Here is a 20127-nt window from a genome sequence, read left to right as displayed (position 1 = left end):
CCCAGGCTGGCCTCAAACTCACAGAGATTCGCCTGCCTCTGCCTCCCAAGTGCTGGGATTAAAGGCGTGCGCCACCATCGCCCGGCTGCCCATTCGTTTTTAAGACAGAATAAGAAAGGGAGTGGATTTGGGTGGGAGGGGAGGTGGGGAGAGCTGGGAGGAGTTTGGGAGAGGGGAAACCATAAGCAGAATATATTGTACAAATCTATTTTCAATTAAAAAAGAGGGATGGCCAGGTGGTGGTGGTGCACACCTTTAATTCCAGCACTCGGGAGGCAGAGCCAGGCAGATCTCTGTGAGTTCGAGGCCAGCCTGGTCTACAGAGTGAGTTCTAGGACAGCCAAGACTACACAAAGAAACCCTGTCATGAAAAACAAAAAACCATCTGTCAAATGATTTTGATTTTGTATAAGTACACTATATAAGGATCAGGAGAGAGAGGTTCCTAAATTTTCAATGGATTGTATTTATATTTTAAAATTTAGTTTGGGGGCTGGAGAGATGGCCACTGGCAGTTCTTCCAGAGGACCTGGGTTTAATTCCCAGCACCCACATGGCAGCTCACAATTGTCTGTGTAACTCCAGCTCCAGGGAATCCAATACTCTTACACAGAGAAACACGCAGGCAAACACCAATGCACATAAAATAAAATAAATAAATCATTTAAAAAATAAAGTTTACTTTGGTACTAAAAGTTTCAATTCAGTAACTCTAATTTTTTTTTTTTTAAGATTTATTTATTTATTATGTATACAGTGTTCTGTCTGCATGCAGGCCTGCAGGCCAGAAGAGGGCACCAGATCTCATTACAGATGGTTGTGAGCCACCATGTGGTTGCTGGGAATTGAACTCAGGACCCCTGGAAGAGCAGTCAGTGCTCTTAACCGCTGAGCCATCTCTCCAGCCCCTCAGTAACTGTAATTTTTAAGGCTCAAAATCTTCACAGGGATAAAGTATCCTACTTTATAAAATCCTAATCTTGTGAGATTTACTAGTTTATTGTAAATTGTTGAAAAAAAAAAGGTAATCAAGGCATCTTTTATATATATTGTCAAAGTTTAGCCTAAAGCAGGCAACTCAAAATAAGTTTAAAAGTAAACTTGTTTACTATAATATTCAAAATTGGGTATATTAAAAAATGGTTATGGTAATTCAATGCTTGAAGAAAATGGGTTAAATTTACAATATACTTGCATGGCAGGGCATCCCTGGGCTCAAGTGGTACCACTTCCCTTGGATGGGACACTGATTCCAGCAGAATAAGCTATATTATAGCCCCTACAGAATGAAGACGCATGGGGAAATAAGACTTGCAAGAGTATGCTTGTCAGGTTCCTATCTCTGGCCGTGTAGGCCAGACCAGGAAAAGCTCCTTATGTTTAGGGAAGATGAATTACTGCTCCTGTCTCACATGGCAGAGTGATGGATTCTCTTGCCCAGTGGAGAATCTTGATAGTCTGCACCCACATCCTTAATGGATCAAGCAAAAAAGAGGGAGGTAGTGATTACTCTGCACTAATGACACACAAGGATGTTGTGAAGAGGGGACCTTGTACATAAGCCTGCCACCTGACTGGTATGGGACTTGCATGCCAGACCCTTCACCAATGCTTCCAATTCTCCTCTTAGCAAAACTAATCACAGGGCCAAGGAGTCAATAACCAGTTGTGTAAGGAGTTCCCAAGAGAGTTTTAATCTAAGACAGAGGCTCTGCCGACCACAGGGCCAGTCAGCAGTATAGATATCATTTAAACACTAAGTTCCAGGTTCAAAGTCGTCCTTAAGCAATGTTGAGTCACAATGAGACCATCTCAAAAATAAAAATATAAAAGCCACATAATGCTAGATATTGTGGAATAGTGGAATATGATTCAAACCTCAGAAAAAGGAATCTGAGGCAGAAGTGGTGAATTTCAGGCTCGCCAGGGCAGCTAAGCTGGATATGGTGATGTATATATGTAACTGCAGCATCTGAGAACTGAAGACAGGAAGGTCAGGCTGCAGAGTCAATATTGGCTACAGAGTTCAAGATCCATCACTCACTATATACTTGGCTCCAACTCATGTCTCTCCTGAATTCAAGCATGTATCTGGCACACCCTGTCACAAGCTTTTACACTTACTGCCCTCTATGTCTGGAGTGTTCTTTTGCCAGAAATCATCAGGACCAGCACTTAGCTCTTTCATGTGAGTCAAGGGTCACTTACAGAATGAGGCTGTTTTTTTTTTTCTTTCCAATTTCAATTTACACTTTTTTTGTTTGTTTGTTTGTTTTTGTTTTTCAAGACAGGTTTTCTCTGTGTAGCTTTGGTGCTGTCCTGGATCTCCCTCTATAGACCAGGCTGGCCTCGAACTCACAGAGATCCTCCTGCCTCTGCCTCCCGAGTGCTGGGATTAAAGGTGTGTGCCACCACCACCACCCGGCTACATTTATTTATTTGTGTGTACACACATGTGCCAGGGTGTAGGTGGAGATCAGAGGAACACTTGTGGGAGTCAGTTTTCTCCTTCTACCACATGGGTCTGGGGGAAGTGAATTCAGGTCATCAGGACAGACAGAAAGCAGCTGTCCCAGCTGGGTCATCTCACCAGCTCTACAGTGAGCTCTTGACACCTTTTCAAAGCTTCCCTGTCACACTTTCACTGCGATGACAAACCAGTCACGGGGGGTGGGGGTGGGGGGGGTGTACTTTAGTGTTGTTGTGACTTATTATTGGCAGTGTGCTAAGAACCTAGGCCTTGTGCACACTAGGCAAAATGCTCTACCTTTAAGCCATGCTTTCACCCCACAAATCTTATGCAGACCCATAATTTAGCCTATAGCTGGCTCTACTGCTTCTAGGCTAGAGCCCAGCAGTATGGTGATATAGACTTGCTCACCTCCTAGAAGCCAGGAAGCAGAGAGGGGTGACGAAGAGGTTAAGATTCCCCGAGATATAAATGGCACTATCCCACCAGCTGGCGGGCCAGGACAGGAAAAGAAAAAAGAGGGGAAGGAAAACACTCATAAGGGCAGCATTTTGTTTCCTGCTGCCAGGACGTAAGCTGTGCCACACCTCCCTACTATTATGGATGAACCCACTGAAGCCACCTGTCCAAGTACAAGCATGGAATAGTAAGATCCAGGAAAGGAGCAAAGCTACACAGAGAAACCCTGTCTCGAAAAACGAAAAAAGAAGCTAAAGTAAAGACATAGCAAATGTTTTTATTTTTTGAGATGAGTAGCTCAGGGTAGCCTGGAACACTGTTACTCTAGGCTAGCCCTGAACTCATGGCCATCCTCCTGCTTTGCCTGCAAGTCCTGAGATTCTAGGTGTTAAGTTACCTGGATAAACAGTGAGTTTGAAAAGCTATTATAGATGGCCAACAACAGGCTTTACTCAATCAATACGTACGGTATGGCAAACAGAGGCCTTTTTTTCACACACACAGGCAGGTAGCATAGAGTGAGCACAAAATGACTTCCACATCAGGTTTTCTATTTAATAAACATTACACAGTGATTAAGTTACTTTAAGTAGTCAGAAAACACACGATCCCATCCTAAATTACTTAACACACACACACACACACACACACACACACACACACACACACACACACACACACACACACACACCTAAAAAACAACAACAAAAAACCTCTGAAGTGACTGAAGTTTTAGGGCTGGGAATTGACTCAGAGGTTAAGCACTGGCCACTCCTCCAGAGGACCTGGGATTCAATTCCCAGTACCCACATGGCAACTCATTACATTTCCAGAGGATCTGATGCCCTCTCTTGGCCTCTGAGAGCACCAGGTAAGAACATGGTATGCAAACATACATGCATGCAAAACATCCATCCACATAAAATAAACATGGAGGAAATGAAAAAGTGACCAGACTTTCACAGACTGGAAAGTGAGTTGAGAGGAAGAGGAAAAGGGACAACAATTCTAAGATTTTACTAATCATGTTTTTTATGACGAGAGTATTTTTAAAACCACAAATCTTACTTTGTTACATAATAAAACAACCGCCGGGCGTTGGTGGCGCACGCCTTTAATCCCAGCACTTGGGAGGCAGAGTCAGGCGGATCTCTGTGAGTTCAAGGCTTGCCTGGGCTACCAAGTGAGTTCCAGGAAAAGCGCAAAGCTACACAGAGAAACCCTGTCTCAGAAAAAAACAAAACAAACAAACAAAAAAAAAACCAAACAAAACAAAACAAAAAACAAACAACCAAGCCTGATACGGAGTATATTATAAATTAATAGTACTCAGCTAGGATCACTTTAAAATCCTTTAAAATAATATTTTCTTAATCAGTACAAGGGAAGTTATATTGAAAGATATGCATGGGGAGATTTCTTTTTTTAATTATAGCTCAGAAATAAAATTGCAAAAGAGCAGCCAGGCAGTGGTGGTGCGCACCTTCAATCTCAGCACTCAGGAGGCAGAAGCAGGAGGACCTCTGTGAGTTTGAGGTCAGCCTGATCCAGGACAGCCAGGACTGTTACACAGGGAAACCCTGTCTTGGAACACCAAAAAATTTTTACAAAAAAGCAGCGTTTTACAAAAATGCCTCTATTTTTCAAGGGGTCTGCGATGAGTCAATAGGTAAAGTCAAGCCTGAGGACCTGAGTTTGATCCCTGGGTCCACATGGTGAAGAGAACTGACTGTTGTTCTGACATCCTATGAGTGCCGTGGGACGTGTGTGCCCACACACACAAACGTAAAAATGAGTCACAGGAAAAGTCGTTTCTTAGAAATGAAGACAAGACAGACTGGCAGCACACACTGGGATGTTCCCGAGTGGCCCTGGCCTGAGATGGGTTTCCTGGCTGATAGTTACAGGGGAGAACTGGGAGACAGACTAATAGTGATCTGTGGAGGAACTTACTGGAAACAGGCCTCGTGATGTCCATTGGTTCTACTTCTTCTTTGACTTTGATCTCAGGAACAGGAGGTCCCAGAACGGTGGAGAGACTGCCACCCACAGGGGCGGACGGTGTTGGTGCAGCAGCAACGGTAGTGCTGGGTGGCGTGACGGGGACTGCTCCAGGAATGGTTGAGAGAGCAATGGCTGGCTGCGATGGAGGACTGGCTGCTGCAATCATGCTTGGAATGGCGGGTGGAGGCTGCTGGGCAGTTGGTGGGACCGCAATGGTAGGCTGTTCGGCATTCTGATTGGATATGGTCTCCAAGGACATTGTGACTGGAGTGGCTAGAGACATATGCACTTCGGGCTTCGGTTTGGCACTGAAACACAAAAAGAGAACAGTATGTAGCAACTGAGACAAAACTATCTTATCTGTTTAATTCTTTCTGTAGAACACACACAACTGAAACTCTACTCTTTAATTGTAGATGCTCACCTTTAAGTTAATTTAGAAGAAAATAACTATTTACCGATGGTATCAGGGATTGAATCTAGGGCCTTAAGCATGCTAAGTATATATTCTAGCACTGAGCTATACTCCAGCTCAGTGGGTTTTTTTTTTTTTTACTAGATGGAGTTTCTCTGTGTAGCTTTGGATAGCAAGTTTTATATGCAGTAATTCAATTCAATTAGAAAACAGTGAACATTCAAAAAGAAATCACTTGGCGTCACATCACTGAACAAGGACTCTAATGTACATATGTATATTGTTGTTGCAGTTTTGTTCTCCGAGACAGGATCTCGCTACGTACTTCTGCCTAGCCTTGAAGTTAAGAGATGCTCTGGCTTCTGCTTCCTAAGTACTGGAATTAAAGGTGTGTGCTATCAAAAAAGGAGCTTTTTCCTTTTAAAACTATAATTATATTCACATTTCCTGCATACCAGATTTTTAAAAAGATTTATTTAGGTACATGTGTGTGTCTATATGTCTGTGCACATGTGTGCAAGTACTTGCAGAGGCCAGAAGAGGGCACTGGATCCCTTGGAGCTGTTATTCAGGCAGTGTGAGTCACCTAACCTGGGTCATGGGAAGGGAACTTGGGTTGTTTGCAAGGGCAGCAAGTACTTTTGACCACCGGGCTATCTCTCAAGCCCTCGTGTGAATTTTCTTACATGCCTATTTTTCATAAAGAGGGAATTTTGCAAGTGGCAAAGTTGCAAAAGATAGAAAAGATGGAGTGCTGGAGGCCCTAGGGTCAATTATTAGTTGCAGATAAACAAACTCCAAAGTGTATATCCTGCTGGCCACTGTTGCACTGATGTGTAATGAAAGCACTAGGGAGGCTGAGGCAGGAAACTCGGAGTTCAAGGTTGGCTTGGGCTACACAGTGAGACCCTATTTTACAATGAGAGGGAAAAAGGAGCAGGGGAGATGCGCAGATACAGAGCACTGGCTGTTCAGGTTTGAGAATCTGACTTCAGATCCCCAGAGTCTGTATAAAGCTGGATGCAGTTAACAGCCACCCGTCACCTCAGCGCCCCCACAATGAGATGAGAAGAAGGGACAGCAGAGTTCCCGGAACCTCAGCAGTCACCTAACAAGGCACATGTCGCCGGGACAAGGAAGAAACGCTGCTTCAAATGCAGTGGAAAGCAAAGACAGAGAGACACCAAGGCTGTCCCTCTGACACTCATGCCCGTGCCTGCCCTCACACACATAAACAAACAAATAAATGTGTGTGTGTGTGTGTATCCTAATCTTCAATTTTATAACAATACTGCAATTTTTGGACAGTTTACTTTTTTTTAACTTTATTTTATGTGTATGAGTGTTCTGTCTGTGTCCACTTGTATGCCTGGTGCTTTCGGTGGCCAGAAGAGGTTGCAGGATCTTCTGGAACTGGGGGTTCGTATGGTTGTGAGCTACTATATGTAGATGCTGGGATGTCTGAGGGTATTGGTTCAGTCCGTAATCCAGCCACAAAACAAAGGGAAAAACAACAACAACAAAACAAACAAAAACCACCCACAAAAACCCAACAACAAAAAACTAATATCCGTGTTACTTTGAAAAAAAAAAATTTTTAGACAATGAAAAAATGTGTTTAAGAAAAGGAAAAAGGGTCTGGAGAGACGGCTCCGTAGTTGAAGAGTGCTTGCTGTTCTTACAGAGGACCTGGGCTCTGCTCCCAACACCCACAGGATAGCACACAGCTGTCTGGAATTCTAGCTCTAGGCCCGCTTCTGGCCTCCAAATGTGCCAGGCATATCTATGGTGTACATCATTCACGAAGACAAACACTACACATAAATCATAACAAAATGAATGTGTTTCCTGTAAAACTGTAATATCTGGTTTGGTATATAGTTCACAGCAGAGCAACTGTCTATCACTCAAAAGGCCATGTGTTCAGTTTCTAACACAGGAAAAAACAAATAAACAAAAACCTACCGCCACTGAAAAGACGTTTTTTTGGTATTGTTTGGGGACAAAGTCTTACTTAGCACTGTTAACTCTGGCTGGTCTAGAACTTGCCATACAGACCAGGCTGGCCTCAAACTCACGAGAGATCCACCTATTCCTACCTCAGTGCTAGGGTTAAAGACGTGTGGCACCAAGCCTGCTCTTAAGCCTTTCTTTACCTTCCGGGTCCTCTCAAGCCACTAAAATAGTGTCAGTCTATCACCCCTTCTCTGGTGGGCCTACTTTCACCCCTGCTCTCTTACGGCTAAAGTACAGGGCCAGAATGCCTGCTTTACTCATTTATTATGCTCTTGTGTCAGTGCTGGGGGTTAAACCTAGGATCTCACACATACCAGTCTAGTGTCAACCACTAAACTATACTCCCAGAGTTAGTGCAATCTTTAAAAAAACATAGGTAGTTTTCCTGCTTTTTATGAGGCTTTCGGTATAATCCCTAACACAATTCACAAAATAAAATAACAAAGTCAGTCGGGTGGCGTGGCGCACGCCTTTAATCCCAGCACTTGGGAGGCAGAGGCAGGCGGATCTCTGTGAGTTCGAGGCCAGCCTGGTCTACCAAGTGAGTTCCAGGAAAGGCACAAAGCTACACAAAGAAACCCTGTCTCGAAAAACCAAAAAAAAAAGTCAAATCATGCGGCCCCTATACTTTAATGTGCTAATGGATTTCTATTTCACCTAGGAAAAAACCAAAGGCTTTGAAATGGAGTGTTGGCTCATAGTAGCTGGCACCTAGGAATTCTGTCTCTGCCTCCTGAGTGCTAGGAATACAGGCATGTATTTTATGTGGACATTGGACATTGAACTCAGGTATTCACGCTTGTGTGACAAGCATTACAATGACTGATGAATCTCCCAAACATTTATAGATGCCTTGTGTCAAATATTTTAGGATCTGGAGACATTGTCTACTAACAAAAACAGGTATGTTTATATTCTCTCAGCCTTATTTCTTTTGCATGTGGAAGACATGGGGAACCTTTCCCCTGCCCCCTCCCCCAAAATCACCAGTGTAAAAATGGAGACAAAAGTGGCAGAATGAACAGGTAGTGATTTACAGGAAGATTAATTCTAGAGCAGAGATTTTAAATAAGTAAAAAAGCATACACAGACACAGGCGCAGGCGCACACACACACACACACACACACACACACACACACACACACACACACACACACACACACATACGTACGTCAGAAAGAAGAAAAAGCAAGGACCAAGACTGGTGGAGGGATGTTAACAGTTGTCACTGTGGACCTTTATGCAGGATTATAAAAATATCTACCATGCAAGGTGAAGCTGTACAAAGTGATTTTCAGCAACTTAAAATAGTGTTTAGGGTCAGGTAGTGACACACACCTTTAATCCCAGCACTCGGGATGGGGAACAGCAAGATTCTGACTTTATACTTTAAATATGTGCACACATACATTACCTCCAACTTTTCATTTTTAAATTTTAATTAATTTAGTTTTATTTTATTTAATTTTATTTTTTAAAAGATACATCTATTTTCCGTTTGTGTGTCAGAAGGTGTCAGTTTCCCTGGAACTGGAGTTAGAGGTGTTTGTAAGCAGTCGATGTGGGTGTTAGGAAGCAAACTCGGATTACTAGAAGAGTAGCAAGGACTCTTAACTGCTGAGTCAATGCTCCAGAACCTATGTATTTTTACATTTCTCATTGATTATTATGGGGGGTACACATGAGTGTCATGGTGCAGGAATCAATTCTCCCTCTACTACGTGGATCATCAGGCTTGACAGGTCATCTTTATGCACGGAGCCTCCTCGCTGACCCTGCCTTTTTATCTTTAAAGTTTTATTAACAGACAGACAAGAACCACCATGTAGGTGCTGGGAACTGAACTTGGACCCTCTGCAAGAGTAGCAGGTGCTTTTAACTGCTGAGACATCCAGCCACACCATCTCCCCTTTTCTGTTTTTTTTTTTTTTTTTTTTTTTTTTTTTTTTTTTTAATATAGACCAACTGGTTTTGAACTCACAAGAGACCCACCTACCTCTGCCTCCTAAATTCTGAGATTCAAGGGGTGCACCACCACAAAGCTCAGCTATATTCTGTTTGTAATTTTAATTATGCAGGAAGTTGAGGTAGTTGTTAGCCACTTATGTGGGTCATGAGAGTCAAACTTGGGTCCTTTGCAAGAGCAGTGTGAGTTCTGAGCAATCTCTCTAGCCCTACCCCCTACCCCTTTTTTTGTTTTTTTTGAGACAGGGTTTCTCTGTGTAGCTAGCCTGGCCTCGAACTCACAGAGATCCACCTGGCTCTGCCTCGAGAGTCCTGGGATTAAAGGCGTGCGCCACCACCGCCCGGCTCCCTTTGTTTTTTTGAGAAAGGATTTTTCACTGAACCTGAAGCTCACTGTTGGCTAGACTGGCTGGCTGGGAAGCTTTGGGGATCCAGTTGCCTCTGTTACTTAGCACCTAGTGCCTGGCTTTTACGTGGCTGCTGCTGATCAGAACTCAGGTGTTCATATTGGTGAAGCAGGCAGTTTACTGACAGCCATCTCTCCTGTCCCATGATCCCATAGAAAAGTAACAAGTGGGTGTTTATTATGAGGCAGGCTGTGTGTTCTGTGCTTTGAACATTTGCTTTAAATACACTAGAATGCTATAAGGTAGTTGCTAGCTATTAGGAGTGTGTTCACTCTATAAATGTACAATGGTAAGTGGCCCAGGTCATGAAGCTGGAAAAGCCATCATATGGAAAGAGGTGCCGCCACCCTTCGACCCTCCCCCCGAAATCATGTGAAGTTGGTCATATTAAACTTTGCTACACGATGATACGTAACTTAAAGTAAGAATGATGATAATGTATAAGCTCACCCTGCAGGCCTAGGTGACCCGGATGCACTCCGCATAGAGCTTTCTACTCGAGGACTAGTCACTTCAGGAGGCTGAGGAGGGAGGAGAGTTTTCCGAACTGCCATTCTGAAAGAAATGAGATAAACCCAGAAAATAGCAGTGCAAGATACATTTGCCAGGCACATCTGCTGAAAATAAACTATTACAACGACAAGGCTTTTTAGTCGTTTCTTTGTTTAGATTTGAGACAAGGTCTCTGTATGCAACCCTGGCTGGTCTGGGAATCACTATGTAGACTTGGTTGGCCTCAACTTTGTTTCTGTCTTTCTGAATGACGGGATATATCAGCATACTCATCAAGTATTACTTTTTTCCTCTTCTCTTGATAGTCTTGTTATTTCTTAATCTTCTGAGGAGTGGGGTCACAGATGTGTGCTACTGCACCAGCTTTAAATGGCTTTTAACAAAATGCAGCAAGTTCTTTCCCCATCCCTAATCACTTTCTGCTATAAACTCCAAGGGGCAACCACATCATGACTATGAGCTGCTTCTAGCATGTGACACCTTCTATCTCTTGTTATTACTAAAATCCATTTTAAGGTGTTCACAATCATTATTATGTAATTATATACTGAGAGAGATAAGAGCAAACTTTTGGAAATCCAGTGAAAAGAACAACCACAGGAAAAAATCAGAGAGCAACTGTGTTTGTTGTGTGACAGAGGTCACATAAGTTCTGGTTGAGAATGTATCCCTGGCTTTAGTGGGACAGATGCCAGAAGTGACTTCCGTATATTTAGTTTGAAAACAGTGGTTGGACCAAGTGCCAGATGAGAATGGGCTTGAGAAAGAATGGCTAGAATTAGAGTCTATCGTTTCCAGTGCCCATTTACTGAGCTACTAACATCTCAAGAGGGTAACCACCAGCCATCCTGTCTCCTGATGAGAGACTAATTATCTCCTTATGAAGCACTCATCCTGGAAGAAGCAATAAATACATACAAAAATTGAATCTAATCAAACTTTTATTTACTATTATGGTTTATGGTTAAAAAAATTACATTGTGTGTGCATACATGTATGTACCATGTGTATGTGTAATGTCATAGGATGCACCTTTAACTGATGAGTCATCTTTCTGACCCTTATTAATCTTACAGACACACGTAACAACTTCCATGAATGCATAGGCTAGAACAAATGAAACACAATTAGGTGTGTTCTGCTGAACTAATGAACACTATGTATACATAAGGCTTAATCTTTGTACATGTAAATTTAACTTTACTTGAGAATAATGTCCTTGTTACTTTTTTGTGCATGGTTGTTTTGCTTGCATGTATGTCTGAGTACAACACACAGGCCTGATACCCTCAGAGGCCATAAGAATGCATTGGATCCCCATTATAGATGGCTGTGAGAGCAGGTCGGTGCTAGGAACTGAACCTGGGTCCTTTGGAAGAGCAGTCAGTACCCTTAGCCACTGAGCCATCTCTCCAGCTCAGGGTAAGCAGGTCTTTGAAAGTGCAATTAACTAAACATCTTAAGTAAGATCATTGTAAGTCCAGGGTCTTTCCTAAATGTAATCACCAGTACCTTAGAAAAGAAAGGAGAATAGGAATTGAGACAGACACAAAGATTAGGGCATTCAATACGGAGAGAGACTACCCAAGAAATGCAAACAAGTACCACCAGGAGCCAGGGCAGAGGGACGACATACACTCCAGAAGGAACCAACACTGCCAATGTCCTGCGGGGAGACTAGAACTGATTGATAATACACATCTGTTGTGTTAAGCCAACAAATTTATGGCCATTATGAAATAGTATGGCCTCTGAGAAAAATCCACAGTGAGGATCAAAAGACCAAATTCTTCTAATAAGCCAACCTCAAAAAATCTGGGTGCGGTAGAATATAACCATGACTCGAGTGCTTGGAAGTCTGAGGCAGGATAGTCATGAGTTCAAGGACAGCCTGGAGCTACGACGACTATTTCTAAAAAACAACAGCAAAAAAACCCAAACCACTATACAAAACAACAAACATCACAAATAACAACAAAATAATAAACAAAAGCTGACAGTGATTTAAATAATACAAAATAAAACAAAATTTGCGATACACCCAAACCACTAGAAATTTGAACAATGACTGGATAGTTGATGTCATTAAGTTGTCTCCCCCCATTTTTTTTAGACAGGGTTTCTCTGTGTAGCTTTGTGCCTTTCCTGGAACTCACTTGGTAGCCCAGGCTGGCCTCGAACTCACAGAGATCCGCCTAGCTCTGCCTCCCGAGTGCTGGGATTAAAGGTGTGCGCCACCACCGCCCGGCGTCTCCCCCCATTTTTAAGTATGTACACCCCAACAGACACATGTGAAATATACACAAATAAAATAACATCATCAAAATTTGCTTCAAAGTAATACGGCAAAAGATAGTTGGTAGAAGCTGGAGATAGCTTAATGGTATAGCCCTTGTCTAGTATATACAAGGCTCTAGATTTAATACTCAGACCACAATAATCAATGCAATCAATCAACTAAACAAGCAGAAAATCCAAATAGCTGGGCATGGTGGTGACACAGACCTGTGACCCTAGCACATGGTAAGTGAAAGCAGGCCTTGGGATTCAAGGCTGTCCTTGGCTAAACAGGGACTCGGAGGTTAGCCTGGCTAGCTTCACACAAGGAACTGGGGAACTAGACAGCTTGGTCTCTAGCAATCACAAACCAAGTGTGGTGGTGCATGCCAACCTTCCAGCACCCAGCCATGGAAGCAGGAGGATCAGAAGTGCAAGGATAGTTTGAAGCTAGCCTTGAATACTATTAAAACATGCTTTAAAGCCGGGCGTTGGTGGCGCATGCCTTTAATCCCAGCACTCGGGAGGCAGAGCCAGGCGGATCTCTGTGAGTTCAAGGCCAGCCTGGGCTACCAAGTGAGCTCCAGGAAAGGTGCAAAGCTACACAGAGAAACCCTGTCTCGAAAAACCAAAAAAAAAAAAAAACATGCTTTATAAGACCATGCTGGCCATAAGTTTACAGAGATCCGCCTGCCTCTGAAACCTGAATGCTGGAATGAAAGACATGCACCACCACACCCGGCCCTACAGTCAACGCTTATACCATTATAAACTTTTCCAAAAGCAAAAGTATCTAAACAAAACAAGCTAAACCATCTACCAAACATTGGCAAGTAAACATCAAAATCAAACCAACCAAACAAAAACTCATGAGATATAACCCTGAATATAACCCTGAAATAATCTAACTTGTAGCAACAAGAGTTGGCAAGGTAAAAAAAAAAAAAAAAAAAAAAACCCACAAAAACAAACAAACAAAAAGGTCTTTTCTGCTGCTTAGAGTATAAGCAGCCAGTCTGGCCACTTTGAAAAGTCATGGGCAGATGTACACACAGGAGGTGAGTGTAGACTATAACCATGACCTAGCAATCCTGCTTCAGTACTTAGCAAGGTGTATTCATGTATTAGTCAGAGCTCACATGCAAAAATGTCAGATAATATATGGGCCAGTGGGTCTTCTGAGCATGTGGGAAGGGCTTATCTACAGTGAGTTTCATTGTAGCTCCTGTCCTGAGAACTTTCTCTCAGGCTGGAGGCAGCGTGCTCCACAGGACTCTTGGCTTTGCCTGTGCTCCAAATTTTAGCCTACTCTCCTTAAAAGAACAGACTCCATTTTAACCCCTATTTCTTCTCATCCTCTCCCAAACCATGTAGCTTCAATAAGAATGCCTCTCAACCTTCTGCAAATATCTGGTCTCCTCACAACCAAGGTTGTGACCATGGATCACTGCTTTTCATCTTCAACTTTTATTGCAGCTGAGACCTCTCTGTTTTCACCATCCTGTGTACCTGCAATCTTTAAAAACTGTATTTTTAGGTTTACTCATTTTCTTCTGTGTGTCTGACTGCCCTGCCTGCAGGTGTGTGCACCATATGAATGCCTAATATCCAAGGAGATCAGAAGGCATCAGATTCTCTGAACTATAGTTACAAGCAGGCTGTTAGTTACCATGTTAGCACTGAGAACTGAACCTGACCTCTGCAAGAGCAACAAGTGCTCTGAACTGCTGAGCTACCTCTCTAGTCACTGTAGTCTTTTTCTTTTTAAACACAAGATACTAAGTTCTACACGATTTTTAAGAGAAATTTACACGCGCATGATCACTCTATCTTGCAAACTCTGTCACCTTCTTTTTAAATAATGTGTACATCTGTGTCTGGGGGGGGCGGGGGGGGCTGTGTGTGTGTGACTCTAGGTGTCTATGGATCCCCTGGAATGACAGGCAGCCGAGGACTGTTCTGCATGGGTGCTGGAAACCAAACTCTGAAGAGCAGCGAGTGTGTGCTTTTTTTTTTTTTTTTCCCCTTTGGTGTTTCCAGACAGGGTTTCTCTGTGCAGCCCTGGCTGTCCTGGAACTCACTCTGTAGACAAGGCTGGCCTCGAACTCAGAGATCCCCCTGCCTCTGCCTCCCAAGTGCTTGGATTAAAAGCGTGCACCCCCACTGCCCGATGAGTGTGCGCTGAGCCATCTCCCTAGCTCTGTTTTCTGTTTTATTAGGGTTATTTTACCATGGGCTCAATGGAGCTTTAAAAAAAAATCTTCTTTACAGAGTATTCATAATGAGCAAAGACAATAACTCTGTCTAGGCAGAGAACTACACATTGGAAAGCCCCGCACTGACCCAATGTCCACTGCTGTGTACCTGAAGACTGCACTGACCCACTCCAGCCTTTTGACCCCAGTCTGCTTTTTCAGTGCTGACGCCATCATCTCGGCTCAGCCGGACACTTGCTCTCAAACAGGAGTGCTCACACCCCACTATATTTCAACAGCACGAGGCTTCCCTATGCTGGAAGGCATCTAGAGCACACAAAAATACTGTCCTAAATACTGTCACTGAAGAGCCTTAATATGACCGAAAAACTGCTAGTCCTGAGCAACATTTCATGTTTGGTGAAAAAAAAAAATTTTTAATATATATTGTATGCATATATGGTCCACATTAAGAAAACCCCAAGACATATCCAAAGACTTAATTATAAGGCTAAGTAACAGTTCTAGGATTAGATTGTGTGTGTGTTTTCCCCCTTTTGTCAACTTGGCAAAAGCTAGAGTCATTTAAGAAGATGGAACCTCAACTGAGAAAACATTGCCATGACACTGACCTGTAGGTAAATCTGCATTTTCTTGATTAATGATTGTTATGGAAGGACCCAGTTCACTGTGGGTGGTGGCACCCCTAGGTAGGTCTGGGTATAAGAGTAAGTGTAACAAGCCACAGAGCAAGCCAGAAAGCATATTTCTCTATGGCCTCTGCTTCAGTTCCTGCTTCCAGGCTCCTGCTTTGTGTTCCTCCCTGACTTCTTTCATGATGGACTGTGATGTGTAAGCCAAAGAAACCCTTTCCTTCCCAGGTTGCTTTTGTTGGTCTTTACCACAGCAACAGAGGCAAACTAAGACTTCTAAAGCTAGAGAGAACTCCTAAAGTATACAGTATACAATATGCAACTGAAGCTGTCATCCCCTGACTGGAAGAGTCCTAATGTCGTAGTCTGAGCAGGGTGTAGCTTACCGAGCGATCCTGTGTTTTGGAGGAATTTTTATTTAATTTATTAAAACATGTATGTGTATGAGTACTCTGCCTGCCTGTGTACCACGTGCATGCCTGGTGTCTAGAAGAGGGCATCAGATCTCTGGAACTGTGGTTATAGATGGCTGTCTGTGAATGCTATGTGAGTTCTGGGAACCAACCCCAGGTCCTCTGCAAGGGTAGTAAGTGCTGAGACTGCTGAGTCTTCTCTCTAGACCCTGGAGAAAATCTGAAGTGTAACAGAGATAGAATTAAGTTGTTTTCTGCATTGGATGTAGTAATCTATTCTTTATGCCTATGCCCTTCTGAATCTACTCACCCATCTGTGGCAGGTTTCTTCCGTAGTATGCTTGGCCGGGGAGACGAGCCCTGGGCTGGTGTGTTGGTGCTAGCACTCTGACTGTGAGTCTGGACCACAGTTGTTGCTGTTGGAGCAGCACTGAATGGATTGCTGATAGGGTTGGCTACAATTGTAGCTCCATCTGCCAACACCACTGCTGAAACAGAATAGAGGACAAGAGAAACAGGACAGCTTTATGAAATGCCATCTAAGACAGAAAAAACGTTTAGACCCTGGCATTAGGTAGTCATGATATAAACGCCCCACTACAGAGGATAACAGGAGCTAGAGATGTGGCTCACGTGTCTGGCATGTGCCTAGCATATATGAAGTCTTGGGTTTGATCTCCAGAAAACTCCTGTCCTCAAAAGATAAGAAACAGAAGAAATAGCACAAGGCTCATTGTGCTTGTAGGCACACATTGAGAAAAGTCACCAATACAGATTATAATACCGTTTATCTTTCTAAAAAAATATACTTAGTTCTTTTTACTTTATGTGTACAGATATTTCGCTGGCAAGTATGAATGCTTCAATATTCCAAGTACTGGTATTATGGGTATGTAGTACTTCTCTCTTATCGTTTTGAAAATTCATTAGAAAAACAGTTCATCAATTATTTTAAGCACAATGAATCATTACATTATATATAATGATTACTCTACTAGTATTTTTGTTGTCAACATTAGCAATATTAGGGTAGCATTAAGATTTTACTACTTTACAATACAACTCTGAAGAAATGCAATCTGAATGACAACACTGTAAGGTAATTTTGCTCTTTTTTTTTTTTTTTTGAGCTGAGGACCAAACCCAGGGCCTTATGCTTGCTAGGCAAGCACTCTACCACTGAGCTAAGTCCCCAACCCCCAATTTTGCTCTTTTAACTTTTAAGCTTTTTCTAGAACTCTTCAGCCTAACTGCAAACGCAGATTAGGATAGTCGCACATGCTATTTCTAAGATTTATTTCTATTTTCATTTTATGTGTATAGGTGTTTTGCCTGCATGTATGTCTGTGTACTGTGTGTGTGCATTGTCTGAGGAGACCAAGAGATGGGGGTGGGATCCCCTGGAACTGTAGTTACAGAGCGTTGTTAGTTGCTATATAGGTGCTGGGTGTCAAACCTGGGTCCTCTGGACACACAAGCAGTGCTCATAATTTCTGAGCCATCTCTCGAGCTCCACACATGCTATTTATTTGAGACAGGGTCTCACTATGTAGCCCTGGTTGTCTTGGAACTCACTCTGTAGACCAGGCTGACCTTGAAGTCAAAGAGATCCACCTGCCTCTGCCTCCTGAGTGCTGGGATTAAGGGTGTGTGCCACCTCTCTGGGCTCAGACATCCTATTTTTAATGTGAAGTTATGGGTAAATTCTAAGCAGCTTATCTTACAATGATGAAACTTAACAAAGGAGAAATTACCTGAGGCCACAGAGCCTGAAAGTGGCAGGGCCAAGATTAAAACTCAGGTGTACTTCTTTTCTTCCATGCCGAGAGATAAGTTTATTTGTATGTATAATGTACTTGTGTTACAACTCACTTCTTCCTCTTGTGTGTGCATATACAAAGACAACTTTGACTGGGTTCTCTCTTTCCACTATGTGGGTATTGAGGCTTTGTGATTAGTTCCTGTATCTGCTGAGCATCTGTTCTCCGCTTTCTCTAAAGAGTTAAATTTACCTGAGGTTTTTCCTTCAGGCTGCGGCTGCTGATTACCCATTGTTGCTGGCTGGAGCCCCTGAGTGTTGATTGGGGCTGCTGAGTGGATTCCTTGTGTGCCAATTGGTGCAGGCTGGATCCCTGATGTCCCAATGGGGGCTGGCTGGATTCCTTGTGTACTGATGGGTGCTGGCTGGATCCCCTGGATATGTCGAGCATGGGAAGCATCTACTGTCATCAGCTGCATGGGGTTCAAGTGTACTGTAGATGCTACACCAACGCCAGTCTGAGCTGTGATGGTGGAGTTTGGGGCCTGGGCTGAAACTGGAAATAATGCAGAAGGTCAGCTCTAGTTAAGACATTCTACACGCAAAGATAACATTAAAGTGTAAGGGCTAAATCCTTGTTTCAAGAAACAAAGCACAGGGCTAAGGCATGGATCTGAGCAGAAGAACATTTTTACCTAGCATGTACAAGGCTCAGGGTTCAATCCTTAGCTGCTACTGTACTTGCTACTTAAAACTATGTACTAAGAATTGTTTTTCTTTTCATTAAGTACCCATCTGACAGTCTTACTGCAAATTATCAGGAATACAATAAAATCAAGTTTATAATCCTGTAACACCTATAATCCTAGTTCTTAGGAGGATGAGGCAGGAAGATTGCTGTAAGTTCTAGGCCATCCTTGGATACAGTTTAAGAATCTGTTTTAAGCTGGGCAGTGGTGGTGAACACCTTTAATCCCAGCACTCAGGAGGCAGAGGCAGGCAGATCTCTGTGAGTTTGAGGCCAGCCTGGTCTACAGAGCGAGATCCAGGACAGGCACCAAAACTACACAGAGAAACTCTGTCTCAGAAAATAACAAAAACCAACAACAACAACAAAACAAACAAAAAAAGGGATTCTGTTTTAAAAAAGAAATTAATCTATCAAATTACATATCAACTAGACAACAGTGCTAAAAAAACAAACTTCTAAAGTAATCCATGGGTACCAGGTGAAGAATCTTCATTTTTAACTGATAGAACCACTATTCAAGGCACTTCAAAAATAGATAGTTGATACAAATTTCCAACAGCTTGTACCTACTGGAGATAGAAAATAGCAGGACCCTTTTCCTTACAATGCAAATGTAATTTACTAATTTTATTAAAACCCCAAATAAAAGTAAAGTCCTTATTTGTTGAGGAAAAAATAAATACAAAAGATTATTCTTGGGTTTAAGGATGTATTTCAATAATAGAGCACCTGTCTAGCACATTTAAGGCTGTGTGTTAGACTCTTAGCAACACACACACACACACATGAACGTAAGCACAATTTGAAATAAAAAGAAGTTAAGAAATTATTTTTAATTACGTGTTTCTTTGTGTGGGTATGTGCACACATGTGTGGGTATTCTTGGAGGCCAGAAGCATTGGATTCCATGGAGCTGGAGTTATAGGCAGATGTAGCTGCCTGTTTGACATGGCTCTGGGAATCAAATTTGGGTCCTCTGTAAGAGCAGTCCACTCTTAACCATTAAGCCATTGCTCCAGCCCCACAAGGCAATTCTTATCAGTTATCAGAATAACCAAGAAAGGGTTCCAAGGCTATTAAATATTTTAAGGTGCTTGAAATTTTACACCAGTACTATTCAAATAGGAATACAAAATCACATACACCTTTCAGTTTTCCAGCAGCCACACTGAAAAAGTACAAAGTGGGGCTGGAGAGACAGCTCAGCGGTTGAGAGCACACACGGCTCTTGACGAGGACCTGAGCTGGGTTCCCAGCATCCATGAGATTTGGCTCACATCGACCTGCAAAACAGCTCCAGGGGATCTGACTCTGCCCTGCTCTGGACTCGAGTGCCAGCACTCACACATGTACATGCTACCCCAACATCACACACCATTAAAAACAAAAACAAAAAATAAGTAAACAGGGCTGGAGAGATGGCAGTTTGGTCTCAGCACCATGTTTGGTGACTCAAAACCATCTGTAACTGCAGCTTTAGAAGGGATGGAGCCAGCTTCTGGCCTCCATGGGCACCTGTGCTCACATATACATAATGTCCACACACGGACACACACAATTAAAGAAACATTAAAAAATACCATCTCAGAATGACAAAATAGACAGATCAGAAACCATGCCTGCAACCCCAACAACCAGGAGGCAGAGGGGGAAGGATCAGAACTTCAAGGTCATCTCTTCTACACTGCATGTCAGCCCAAAATACAGAGGATCTTGTTTCAAAAACAGGGGCCATGAGATGGCTCAGGAGTTAAGGGCACCCATGGTCCTGCTTGATTACATAGTTCCACCCCCAGAACCCACCGGGTAGAAGGGAAGCAGCAACTCCC

General features: G+C 42.9%; 1 protein-coding gene across 16 annotated transcripts in view; it reads right to left on the bottom strand.

Moving 5' to 3' along the window:
* The window catches only part of Sap130 (Sin3A associated protein 130), a 97392-nt gene that overhangs the window by 15397 nt on the left and 61868 nt on the right, over positions 1-20127 (bottom strand). For 4 of the 16 annotated variants that reach the window (XM_042263972.2, XM_015996672.3, XM_015996670.3 and 1 more), the window contains exons 13-16: positions 17801-18103; positions 16099-16276; positions 10188-10292; positions 4883-5241 (exon numbers count right to left, since the gene is read on the bottom strand). In XM_042263972.2, coding sequence (XP_042119906.1) covers positions 4883-5241; positions 10188-10292; positions 16099-16276; positions 17801-18103 — 945 coding nt within the window. The remainder of the gene's footprint in view (positions 1-4882; positions 5242-10187; positions 10293-16098; positions 16277-17800; positions 18104-20127) is intronic. The other 12 variants (XM_042263973.2, XM_076554863.1, XM_015996671.3 and 9 more) reach the window with 3 other exon arrangements.

This window comes from Peromyscus maniculatus, chromosome 19, assembly GCF_049852395.1.
Source record: "Peromyscus maniculatus bairdii isolate BWxNUB_F1_BW_parent chromosome 19, HU_Pman_BW_mat_3.1, whole genome shotgun sequence".
In the NCBI taxonomy this organism is placed as follows: domain Eukaryota; kingdom Metazoa; phylum Chordata; class Mammalia; order Rodentia; family Cricetidae; genus Peromyscus; species Peromyscus maniculatus.
This window is presented reverse-complemented; position numbering and strand designations above follow the sequence as displayed.